At 28.9% G+C, this 13,533-nt stretch overlaps 3 protein-coding genes across 3 annotated transcripts in view; 2 read left to right on the top strand and 1 right to left on the bottom strand.

Moving 5' to 3' along the window:
• Positions 1-4,341: 4,341 nt before the first annotated feature.
• Positions 4,342-4,985, bottom strand: LOC123298468 (cuticle protein 10.6-like). Its single transcript, XM_044880473.1, has one exon. It carries the CDS (start codon positions 4,907-4,909, stop codon positions 4,475-4,477), a length of 435 nt encoding a protein of 144 aa, XP_044736408.1. The 5' UTR covers positions 4,910-4,985; the 3' UTR covers positions 4,342-4,474.
• Positions 4,986-11,034: 6,049 nt separating this feature from the next.
• The window catches only part of LOC123299366 (cuticle protein 64-like), a 34,161-nt gene continuing 31,662 nt past the window's right edge, over positions 11,035-13,533 (top strand). Inside the window, exon 1 of the mRNA XM_044881745.1 lies at positions 11,035-11,061. The gene's annotated coding sequence lies outside the window, so the exon portion shown is untranslated. The remainder of the gene's footprint in view (positions 11,062-13,533) is intronic.
• On the top strand, positions 11,062-11,514 carry LOC123297687 (cuticle protein 64-like). The gene has a single exon (XM_044879441.1). The coding sequence runs from the start codon at positions 11,062-11,064 to the stop codon at positions 11,512-11,514; it is 453 nt and encodes a 150-aa protein (XP_044735376.1).

Below are 13,533 nucleotides of genomic sequence, written 5' to 3'. Positions count from 1 at the left end.
ACAAAATAACTCAAAAACGAATAAAAATATCAATCTGAAATTTTTATAGCGTACTCAGGACGTAAAAAGTGAGGTCGAAATCCTAAATGAGTACCCTCGGTCAACCAGGTCTTGGGTATCGTAGGGTCCATGTTTTAAGCTGTTAGAGATAGAACAAAAGTTTTTTTTGAAATAATTTTACATCACTCTTTACCCCCGAGGGCGCAAATCACATGCTAATTTATAGTATGTATTATATGGGAATATCAGTTCTGTGTGGCTATCTACTTACATGACGTAAAAAACAAACGATTCCGCGATCAATACTGTCTAAGCATGGTATTTTAACAATTAACTCAGTCAATGGTTTGTTTTCCTTTTTTTTGTTTACTGTTGCTCCCCAGGTGTGTAATATACTATTTTTTGTCTAGGTTTTGGAAAATTTGTATTGAATAATTTGGTTCTATAAAAGTTCGATTAAGCTTTGGAGCTTGGTAATTGGTATTAAAATCAATTATATAGATTTTTGCAACCTATAATAATAGCTGTATATATAAATTTCTGATAAACAAGCAACTCCTAAGAATTCAGGTCTAAACCAGACTAAATCCTAGTAATTATTAAGTAAAATAAGGAAACCCATATCACAATAGATATGTTTATAAATAAAATAATTCAAGTTTATAAAAAAAAAGGTGTGTACCGGATTTGCTAATAATTTGAATTATAAAAAAAAAAAATTACATATAATATATAACAGTAGTTGTTTTTCTTACATTATGCGTTGGTTGCAGCACATTAAAAATAGATTTAAATATAGGTATAATAAATTATAACATTTCATCATATTAAATCATTTTATACCATGTATATATGAAATATAGGTATATAGTATATTAAGTTTAGTCCCATGTTTGTAACGCTTAAAAATAATGATGCTAGGAAATAAATTTTGTCATAGGTGTTCATAAAATCACCTAATTAGTCCATTTCCGGTTGTCCGTCCGTCTGTGGACACGATAACTCAAAAACGAAAAAAGATATCGAGCTGAAATTTTTACAGCGTACTCAGGACGTAAAAAGTGAGGTCAAGTTCGTAAATGAGCATCATAGGTCAATTGGGTCTTGGGTCTGTAGGACCCATCTTGTAAACCTTTGAAAATTTGTGGCAATGTTGTGGTTTACTTTTCTACACGAAAAATTTCATAGATACCTACTTTTCTTCAAGGGCGCCTCGATTGTTGATTACATTCTATTTTGTTTAGTGTTGGATAAAATAATTAAATATTGAGAAGAATGAAATAGCATTTTTACTTGTTAGTCGTAGATTTTTGGAAATAGCGCCTTATAGATATCGAGAAGCGAATATTGGTGAAGGGATTGGCAGGGATTTATACGATCTCGATTGCGGAGATCTCGAATGCTAATTAGGTGATTTTATGAACACCTACATTTTCTGCTTAGCATCAATATTTTTAAGCGTTACAAACTTGGGACTAAACTTAGTATACCTTGCATATTACATATATGCATGGTATAAAAAATAAAATAAAATATTCAGTTCATGTTCTATTGACGTAATAACTTACAACGACTGACAATTAAATGAGTAATTTTTAAAAAAACAATTACATAAATACCAACATACAATAATTTTATTAAATATATTCATAAATTAAGTTAACCAGCTACCGTTTTTACTTACACTTTTATTTGGCAATGAAATCTTTTATTAAAGTGAATAATATTTTAATTGTAATTATCAGAGCGTTGATGACACCACTAATTTTTGTTTTTATAATTCTTATAACTAAACAATAACCTAAATAATATAGCAAGTCGTAGAGGAAAAACGATTTTTCTCTATTATAGGAAAACAAACTGTTTTTAATTGTTTTTTTCCCAAAAACTACAAATTTCTGAATTTTTTTAAAGGTATTTTGCTCAAAGGTGAATGAATAAGCTAAGTTATAACATCAAAAATGAAAAGTTTAACCCAAAATTCAAATTTCATTGAAATCGAATAAAATTTGAGTGTATTATGGAAAAAATTGATTTTCTGAACTTTATGACGTCATCAAAATCCAAAAAATTTATTTTTGCTCCTTCACATCCAAATTATATTCAATTTTAATTAACCAAGTATGGACTTATACTAATTTTGAGTCATACTTTTGAAATTTGTGGACAAATTTATCCTACCTCTAAAAGTTTTTAAGATAGTAGGGCTCTGGTACCGACATTTCGCACAAAGGTGAATGTTGGCTGGACAAGCCTTGGGTAGGGTCTGATGCGAATAAAAACTGGACCAACTCGAATGTATTCGACCGAATATCATAAAATAATTTTCGGATCATCGGTTATCGATTTTGGATTACCGATTTAAGATGTTAATATGCTTCAATCGACACCTCAACGCAGTCGATATCATTTTTTGTTCGCGCGATATCGACGACGATAAAACTGACTACGTACGTACATACACACACCCACACACACACACACACACACACACACACATACATTTTCTCCAAATTGGTGTTTATGCCTTGTCCTAACCATGATACGTAAAGATATGTTGAAAATTTCAATTTCGAGAATTGAACTCATTGCAATAACTTCCTAAACTGGGAAGTTAAAAAATCAAGAATTTTATCCAAAATTGCCCTGGCACTCCTATATACTCGTATATGTTATAGTGTTATAACAATTAAACTTTAAGTCCAAAATACTCCGAATAATAAATTTTACTGATTCTTGATTGTGGAAAAATAAATTAATTTTGATCATAAATTTTGCCACTATAATTTTAAAAACTAAGTGCAAAAAATGTAGCCAAAGACAAAAAAAATTTACAAACAAAAGTTTTTATTTTGCGCAACGAATAAGAAATTATTTAAAATCGATTTTTCCATTGAAAAAGTAAAGTGAACCTCTGTTTGACCATGAATACAAGCAAGAAAATGAGTTATGCATTTGTTTTTTTCATTTCGTTAACGTGAGTTTATGGCAAACTCTTTGAAAAAACCATCCTGTTTAAGGACGTACGAGCGCCAGGGCAATTTAAGATAAAAGGCTTCATTTTTTTTAAATATAAAGTTGGACAAAGTCTAAATCAAGTCTCAAAATAATAAATGACTTCAAAAGTAGGCTTTTTTAACATTGCTTTTATTGTAAAACAAGAAATGAATGATATATGTTTTCATAGATTTCTCCAAAACTGCAAGGTGGAAATTAAAAAAAACAACTGTTTAAATTATAGTTTAAGGATGTATAAGCATGGTAGTGGGGGCACAAATTTAAAAATAGATATTTTCAATTTTGATGATAAATTTATATTATTACTTGACGATATAAGACGAAAAGTAAGAATAAAATTTTTCGATATCTGGCTTAATTTTCAAAATATTGAAAATTGTAAATTTTGTTTAATTATTTAGCTTTCGATATTTCGAAAACTAAGACACATATCGAAAAATTTTATTCTCATTTTTCGTCTACATTCATGAAGTTATAACAAAATTCATCATCAAAGTTGAAAATAAGATAAAAATAGTTTCAACCCTTAATCTACCCTGCTCTTACATCCCTTATATGGACGGTGACACTTAGTTTTTTTCTTTTCTAATTCATTGCTAATATGTTTACTTTCTATTAAAAAGTTTTTTTTAAATTTGTTTTCATTCATTCCAAATGAAAATTATCAAAAACTTCCAAAATATGTCGTTTTTTGAGATTCCTCCATAAGAGCCAATGTATTTTATATCGATTTTTAATGACTTTTTTCTTAAAAATTTGCACGGAAACCTATGCTGAAATTTCAACCACATATTCTTTGAGTAAAAGACTACCTATAAAAAAATTTTGAGCCTTTAAATCAAACATTGTTGTCATGCTCATACATCCTTAAACCTTAATAAATTATTGAAAAAGAAAAAAAAAACGTTGTGCCCGAATAATTAAAGATGTATATACACGATAGTGGGCACACAAATTAAAAATGTATTATTTCAATTTTGATGGTGAATTATGACAATAATTCACCATATATAATATTAATGATACCTAATTATGACAATAGGCGAAAAGTAATAATAAAATTTTTCGATAAATGGAGTATTTTCAAAATATCGAAAATTGAAAATTTTGTTTAATTATTAAGCTTTCGACATTTCGAAAACAAAGTCAGATATTGAAAAATTGTATTGTTATTTACCGTGTACATTCATGAAGTTCTTCATGAAAAAAATTCTTCATCAAAGTTGAAATTAAGGTATTTAAACCACAAATCTAAACATGCCTTGGGGCTCGTACTACCTTACAAATCTTTCAATACACAGAAAGTAAAAAATAGAAAACTAATATGTTAAAAATATATTTATTTATTGAGTATTTTAAAAAACAGTCTTAGAGAGAATTGAATAAGGAAAGTGAGTTATACAGCACAAATAAATAAAAATTAGGATTTATCAGGAAGGGAGAAATGACTAGGAAATCACCATGCATTGATTAGAGCACCATGAGCACCATGGGATGTGATAAGTGCTGGAGCTGAGTAAGAAAGTAGTGGTGAGTGACCTACAGCAAGAGCTGGGGCTGCGTGAATTAAACTGGCACCATGGACAACGGAACTTGATTGTGAGCTGATTGATGTTGGTACGGATCCTATGATGGCTGAGTGAGCAGTTATTAATGGAGCAGCATGATGAGCTACAGCTACAGCTGGTGCGGCATGGACAGCGTGAGCTAAAGCAGCACTGTGTACGACGGAGCTGGATTGTGAGCTAATTGATGTTGGAACGGATCCAATTACAGTTGAATGAGCTGTAATGATTGGAGCAGCAGCTTGGTATGTTACAACACCATGTAATCCAGATGGAGCAGCAACGGTTAATGCAATTAAAGCAGACAACACCACCAATTTGAACATTTTGAAAGAGGTCTGTGTTTGTCTTATGTTGTTAAAACAAAGAAATATTTTGAAGAACTGATACTGTTTTAGTGAATGAAGTCGCTATTTATATTTAAAATTAAATAAATATGTATGGGGAAGCTGATGTTAACTTTGGAGGGTATTGCGTTTCTTCTAAGTATTGAACTACAGCTATCATTTCACACTCTCCTGTGAATTAAATTACATCGTAAAAATTACGAAAGTATAAAATTCTTTGTTTTTTTTTTTCGAAAGCTTTTGTCATAAGCTGCTTGAGACATGAGAAAGACTGCATTTATTATGGTAAATCAAATTCTTATCTATCGACAATTATCTTCGTCTTAAGGTGGTATTCTGGTCTAGAAGCCTAAATTATAAACATTTTTCAAACTTAGATTATAAAATAATGAAAAATATTTTTGTAACCATTTTGGATATTTATTGACATTTAAAAAAAACAATGGACGTCCAATACAAAAAAATTAAATGGGAAAATTCTAGATCCCAAAAAAACCTATCAACTGACGTCTGATAAGTCGGATTTTGATGCGTAGGTGTCGAGAAAACTTGAAAAAATGTGCGAAAATAATCGTAATTTTTGTCGTACTTGTGTAATCGCACTGGTAATTTTTTTTCTTTTTCGATTTTAAAGTTGATATTTATGAGTTTTAGGTTCGCAAATATTCAGTTTTTTTCAGCAAATAAATTTTTAAATTTTTTGAAATATCACATTTTTTAAAAAAGGACACTTTTCGTAAAATCTTTTCTCTTGGTCGAAGGACTGTGGTAGAGCCGTTTTTCGGAGCTTAATTGGATTATAATTTGATAAATTGGATTATAAGTATAAGCACTCTGAGTTATGTAGTTTTGGAGATCTACGATTGAAGATCGCATGCATGTTTATTCATTCAGTCGTTTACTGATTGATTTTTTTTTTACATTTTTTTCATTTGACTGTTGGAGGCCCCATGTACTCAGAAGCTTTAGGCTTGTGCCCAGTGGTTCTCATGCATTAATCCAGCCCTGAAATAACCACCCTGAAATAACTCTTTTGTTTCAGAATAATTAATTTATGATAAAGTATAATCTCCAAGCAAATAGTTTCATTCACAAAACCGTTATAATTACTTTTACTCTTTATTATAATTATATCCAAATTATAATGGGCTAAAATATTTAAATACTTGTTTGTTAAGAACATTAAAAACATAAAAAACATAATTTAGATATTTCAACATTAATACAGTTTTACTTAATTATAATGAAAAAAAAAATCGAATAAAATAAATAATATTATTTACGATTTTGTTATTCAACTCATTCTACCGTAACAAAAGTAGACATATTAACACAAACATAGTGACCATAATAATAATATGTGCATGTATTTATTATCTTTAAGAAAAACTTACATATATTATGATTAAATGAAGCAGATCGAATGTATTGTGAAATACAGAAAATTATGTTTAAACTAAGATCTATCGCAAGCTCAGTTGGTAAAAGCGAATCCACTCCGTTCGCAGTATGCCGGTTCGATTCCCGCCGTTCCAACAGAAATTAATTTTATTACTTATTGTTGTTGTTTACATTTAATCATGCACACGATATTTACAAAAACAAATTGCATTCGTGTCTAGAACTCGAATAGAATTAATTATTTATTAATTTATTTAATAGTTGTGATGGGCTAGTTGCAATGGAATTGTTGAGCCCAAAGCTTCATAATAGATCATGTGCTTGAAAATAAATTTGGTTCGAATAACTTTAGTGAATTTATCAAGTTGTTCTTTAACGCTTCCAGAATGAAGTTTGTTACAGCGGAATTGATAATTCAAAATAAATAATTTATTTTGTATTAATATAATCAAAGGTGGATGGATGTGCATACCTCCTGTGGATGTAGGTAACACATACCTTAAGAATCGGATATCAAATAATTGTTTGTAGGAATTTTATTATTTATTTTTCTAGCGTTTTAATTTCATATTAATTATTTAAAAAACACACACATTTACTGCGATATTCTTTTATCTTGTTCAAAGAGCATGAAATACTTTTTAGAATATAAATAAAAGAACTTTTTTAAAAAATAAACCATAATATAAAATAAATTCAACGTTCAAACTGTTGGTTATTCAATATTCGTAGCTCTAGAGTGTAGATACTCCCCCTCCCTTCGGTTGGAATTTTCGCAACATAGATTTTCTTTTGTATTGATTTGTTCTTTAAGGTTTCAGGTGTTTGCTACTTACAAGTTAAACGATATACCGGAAAAATTAAATTTGTTTAATTTTTCTGTTTTTCGGAAAAAATCGACTAGATTTTCAGAAATCTATGAAATCAAATAATCCATCTCCCGTTTTCCCATAAGACCAATGCTAAATATGCTTACTTTTGAAGTAATTTATTTATTTAAATAGTTGGACAACCTCCAACCTTAAAATTTCAGAATTAATTTAGAATTAGTCCAACTCCATGTAAAAAAAATCAAACCTTTTATCCAAAATTTCCCTTCGGCTTGTACGTCCTTAATAGATTCTGATTATTATTAATAAACAAATATAACCAGCGAAAGAAATGTTTAGTTGTGTTTTTTAATGATCCTCTTCATTATAGACTGAATATAATATTCTGAATTAAAAATAAACTTACTGATGCAAGTTTCTGTTATATTAATTGTTTCACAGGTATATACTTAATACATGCCAGTCAGCAATGCTGTCTGTATATCGCTGTTTAGATATGTGTACAGCTTTAACTATTTAATATTATCAAATAATAGGTAATACCTTACTAATTATGTAATAATGAACTGAATAAAATGCATGATTATGAAACGAATTTATTAATTTATAATGATATTATTATTATTATTATAAGAAAGATATTGTTTTAAAGATAGATCTGTTACCTATATATGATTACTTACTAATAAGACTTCAACAAAAATATTAAAAAAATATTTATGATTATACACAGGTCTGGATTACTTAAGGATGTATGAGCAGGACAACAATGTTTGATTTAAAGGCTCAAAATTTGTTTGTAGGTAGTCTTTTACTCAAAGAATATGTGGTTAAAATTTCAGCTTAGGTATCCGTGCAAATTTTTAAGAAAAAAGTCATTAAAAATCGATATAAAATACATTGGCTCTTATGGAGGAATCTCAAAAAAAGACATATTTTGGAAGTTTTTGATAATTTTCATTTGGAATGAATGAAAACAAATTTAAAAAAAAACTTTTTAATAGAAAGTAAACATATTAGCAATGAATTAGAAAAAAAAACAATGAACATTCACCGTACTTGCTCAAACAGCCGAACCACTTTAAGGTATTCTGGCCTAGAAGCCTCTGCAATTGTAGGCACTTTTCAAACTAAGAGTATAAGCAAATGAAACATGTATGTAGCCGTTTTTTTATAAATGATACTAATTGTCATTTTAAATATCCAACGAAAGTTGTAAAAAAAAAAGTTGTAAAAATTAAAAATTCTTCGAATTACACGCTGATGAAGTGGGGACTACTACTTGTAGTGATCTGTATTAACAAAATTTTAAAACTTCTTAATTAGTAAACACGTCATTATCGTCTGAAGCTTGGTAAAAAAAATCACAGTACAAAATTCATTTTTACCTTTTCGATTTTGTTTTTTTAAATTGGTACTTAAAATTGTATAAATTTTAAATCCAGTTCAAACGACATAGAAGTTTATAAGGAAGATTCCCACCAAATTTCAAAGAAATCGGTCGAGTAAAACTTGAAATATCATGCCAACCACCTCCAAAAATGTACTTTCAAGCAAAACGCGTTCAAAGTTTGAGAGACAATTCCAGTAGAGTAACTCGGATAATAATATTACTCACTTTGGATTAATCGGTAATCCCATGTCTCCTATTTGCCTATTTGCAATGCAATGTCTTCTGTTACCAAAAAAGGTGTGTCTTCTGTTACCAGAAAAGGCCAGTATCGGTGTGATTATTGTGGCCATTCCAAAGCAATACTTTTAATTAAATCCTTCCCTGGTTGCACAAACTGTCAAATACTTAAAATGAAAAATTTACTCATAGTTACATTTCATTAGTCGTACATTCATTGTATATTGTTTTACTTTTAACAATTTTTTTGGTATGTAAATTACAGAAATAAATTGTTTCTTTATTCAATATTAATAATAATAATAATAATATAATATGATTGTTATATTAAACTAACATGCGATTATTACAATATTTACAAATATTTATTTATAATTTGTCTGAACACTCATATAAGCTGACTTGAGGCCTCTCAAAACGTGATATCACACTTAGTGGATTCCACGCAAAGAAAAATTTATTTTTTGAAATCTCATTAAAAGTATGCAAGTCTTCCAAAATTACTATCTTTTTTGCACATTGATCTATCTTCAAAAGTAAGCTAAACTCAAATATTTCAGAAGAAAGCAGGTTTACAGAAATTTTTAACAAAGCTTCACATATATTTATATAGCAGGTTTACAAGTTTAACAAACCACTAGAAAAAGTCTCAAATCTTTCCCAAAATACATTAACTTTTCTCCGAAGTATTCTGGGAAGTATTTAGTGAGTATTCTCGAAGTATTAGTGTGCATTCGTTAGACAATACTCTGTTGGGTATTCTCGAAGGTAATTTTACTTTAGACTACAAAGAATTTTTTTCTGCATTAAATTTCAGGAGTTTTATTTAAATAGGTTTAGTTTCATGTTCTGAATGTAAATGGACAAAGTCCTTACAAAAAATATAAATCAAAAATTTGAGTTATTATCATTTTCTTGTTTATACAAATACTAGAAGAGATATTGGTCAAATAGGCAATAAGTAAATCGCCAAAGTTATTTAAGGGATACAACAAAAAAATTGTTTATAAGGTAGGTAATTTAATTATCTACAATAAAGTTACCATTTTTGGTCTTAAATGCACGGCTATAGAGATATAGCCTAAAAGTGTTTTCCTTAAAATGGAGGCACTTCCCCCGCCTATTTTTGTAAGGATTTTGTGCATTTGCATTCAAAACGTGATACTAAACCTATTTAAATAAAAAAAATAACTCCTTTAATTTAGTGCATTATGGACAATAGTAGCTTCTATATAACCTGTATTATTTAGTGAGTTACAAACGATAACTATAAGTTTCAAGATTCTAAAATTATTAAGGATGTATGAGCATGGTAGTGGGGGCACAAATTTAAAAATAGATATTTTCAATTTTGATGATAAATTTATATTATTACTTGACGATATAAGACGAAAAGTAAGAATAAAATTTTTCGATATCTGGCTTAATTTTCAAAATATCGAAAATTGAAAATTTTGTTTAATTATTTAGCTTTCGATATTTCGAAAAAGAAGACACATATCGAAAAATTTTATTCTTATTTTTCGTCTACATTCATGAAGTTATAACAAAATTCATCATCAAAGTTGAAAATAATATAAAAATAATTTCAACCCTTAATCTACCCTGCTCTTACATCCCTTATATGTACGGTGACACTTAGTTTTTTTCTTTTCTAATTCATTGCTAATATGTTTACTTTCTATTAAAAAGTTTTTTTTAAATTTGTTTTCATTCATTCCAAATGAAAATTATCAAAAACTTCCAAAATATGTCGTTTTTTGAGATTCCTCCATAAGAGCCAATGTATTTTATATCGATTTTTAATGGCTTTTTTCTTAAAAATTTGCACGGATACCTAAGCTGAAATTTAAACCACATATTCTTTGAGTAAAAGACTACCTACAAACAAATTTTGAGCCTTTAAATCAAACATTGTTGTCATGCTCATACATCCTTAAAAACATAGAATGTGAAGAATTTAGGATTAATATACATATAATATCTATACAAATGAGGATATCCAATTTTTAACAGTCAAACAGCATGCAATGGAAGTTAATAAAGAACGCTACCGTAATATGTGCGTAATATTGAATATAATCAAGGTACCTTCAATTTTTAAGCAACTTAAATTATTATAATTAATTAATTAAAATTATATATTTTGGTGGGGTAGTTTTTAAAAATGTTGCATATTTTTTTTGTATAAAAAAGCATTAATTTATCGTAAATAATATCATTAACTCATCAAATATCTTCAGAGTCACTTAAGTAAATTCATTACCAAAATGTTCAAATTGACATTTTTATTATCTTGCGTAGTAGCTATTACAGTAGCTGATCCTGGATACCTTGGAGGTGCTTACGGATTAGGTAACGGGTATGGATATGGTGGTTATGGATACGGTGGTCATGGATATGCAGCTATTCCAGCAGCAGTTAGTCATCAATCAAATGTTGCTATTCATAGTAAACCAATTATCACTGCACCTGTAATCATTAAACCACAATTAATTGCTGCTATTCCAGCTGCTACCAGTCATCAATCACGTGTGGATTTAATTAGCAAACCAATTGTATCTTATGCTGCTCCACATTTATCTTATGGTTCTAGTTATGTTGCAACATCACCAATTGTTAGTGGACTTTATGGAAATGGTTACAATGGATTATCTGGATACAGTTCAGCTTATGGCCTTGGTTATGGATATGGAAATAATTATTATGGATCTCATTATTAAATCGACTGATTAATTTAAATATTCTTTATTTTATACCTATCCAATCACATTCGTTTCTCTTATTGTGAATAAAAAAGCTTCTTGAAATAATAATCTGTTTTATTTTTTTTTGTCCTGCCTTGATTTTTAAAATATTAAAAAATATGATTCAGTTAAAATTCTACTATAGCAAGATTTGGTACTTTAAGATAGAGTTAAAAATTTAAATCAAATTTAAATTTTTGATCTATTTCAGCAAACACAGCGGTGTGTGAATAGAGTTAAAGAACTACACTGTAATTATCTAATTACTACTTCTTAGATATTACTTGTATTTTCAGTAGACTATGAAATTCGTAACATTTGTTTAGTTAATGTTTTATGTAATACTTTTTTCATGCAAGATAAAATCTGCACTCATTTGTTTAGTAAATAAAAAGAATCAAGTTCAAGGTTTTACGATTTATTTATAAAATTTACCATGACTGAATATCGTGAATGAAGCAGAAAAAATATTCAGCAAAAAAACTTGTCATCTATTAATTTTTTTAAAACTTTTATCTATAAGGTTTTTGTCGCCCTATTAGCTCAGTTGGCTAAGGTGTTACCAATTACGTCCGCGGTACGCTTAGGGTAGCGAGCTCGATTTTCACCGTCGCAACAAAATTTAATTATTAGTTACGATGGGCTGGTATAGTGCATGGTATATGCATGAAGGAGGTGCACTCAGCCTCGGAAATTGAGGTGTTGATAAATGAAATTATCAGTGGAAAGGTTGTAAAACACATATATGGTATCACAATGGGCTCTATATCCTAAGTGTGTCCTTCGTGGACAGCCACTATAACCTAACCTAACCTAAGGTTTTGCTTTTTATACTCTGTCTATATGAAATATATCAAGGTAGGTCTACTAATTTTAGTCTCAAGTTTGTTACGCTTAGAAATATTGATGATACCTTATTCGTACATTTCCGTTTGTCCGTCACCCCATTCGTGGGTCAGCACGGTAACTAAAGAGGTATCCAGCAAGAGGTATCGAGCTGGAATTTTTATAGCATGCTCATGACATAAAAAGTGAGGTTGAGGTCGTAAATGAGCAAATTATTTTAGTTTCGTTAGACCCATCTTGAAAACCCTTAGAGATAGAACAAAAATTTAAAGATAAAAACTCTTCCCTATAAAAAAATAAACAACTTTTCTCAAAGACTTTAAAAGATAGAGAGTTGAAAATAGTTTCAAAGTTGAAATTTTGTAGTCATGAGTTTAATGACTAATTTCATATTTATTTAACCCATTCGATAATATAAAGGGGTTAGTTATGGGCGAAAAATTTTCATGGAAAAAGGCCGCCATTTTATCCTACCTGACTTTTTTTTTAATCCTATCTGTTTTATAAAAATAGTAGAAGCACTGATATACAACTCTGTCTATAAAGTATACTGTTTATTTTAATTTTTATTCCCATATTGTACATTATTATTTCATAGTATCATCTGGAAAAAACAATATTTTAAATAATTTCACCCCTGACTGTTATTATAGGTTTATTCATTGTCCGGGAAAAAAGGCGCAAATAGTAAATTTTTTCTATATTATAGAAGTACCGATTTGTATATTTCTATATGATTGCTTTTGTATATAATTTGAAATCACTCAATATGCCAAACTTGTTTTATTTATTCGATTCGCATAGAAAGTAAAATTTTTTACCCTAGTCAATTTCTTATTTCAAGTTCGGTGTTCAATTTCAAAGCAACAATTTCAAGGAAAATTCAATTTTTTGAGAGGTTTAAAATTTAAAAGCATTCGTTTTGTTACTAATATCTAAATACTTGAATAACATACACAACTGACAAAAACATGAAGTCGAACATTAGACGTATAAGTGATTTTACGGGGTTACATCCAGTTACAAGCTCAAAAAAACACGTTTTTTTATCTTTTTTTTTTTTTGGGAAAACCATTTATATTTCATAAATATAACGGATACATATTTCATTTTATGATCTCGTTGTCCGTTTTCAAAAATTTGATATGG

Source organism: Chrysoperla carnea, chromosome 4, assembly GCF_905475395.1.
Source record: "Chrysoperla carnea chromosome 4, inChrCarn1.1, whole genome shotgun sequence".
In the NCBI taxonomy this organism is placed as follows: domain Eukaryota; kingdom Metazoa; phylum Arthropoda; class Insecta; order Neuroptera; family Chrysopidae; genus Chrysoperla; species Chrysoperla carnea.
This window is presented reverse-complemented; position numbering and strand designations above follow the sequence as displayed.

Bases quoted from the DNA above. Each gene is read 5' to 3' on its own strand.
- LOC123298468 (XM_044880473.1), bottom strand. From the start codon at position 4,909: ATGTTCAAATTGGTGGTGTTGTCTGCTTTAATTGCATTAACCGTTGCT.
- LOC123297687 (XM_044879441.1), top strand. From the start codon at position 11,062: ATGTTCAAATTGACATTTTTATTATCTTGCGTAGTAGCTATTACAGTA.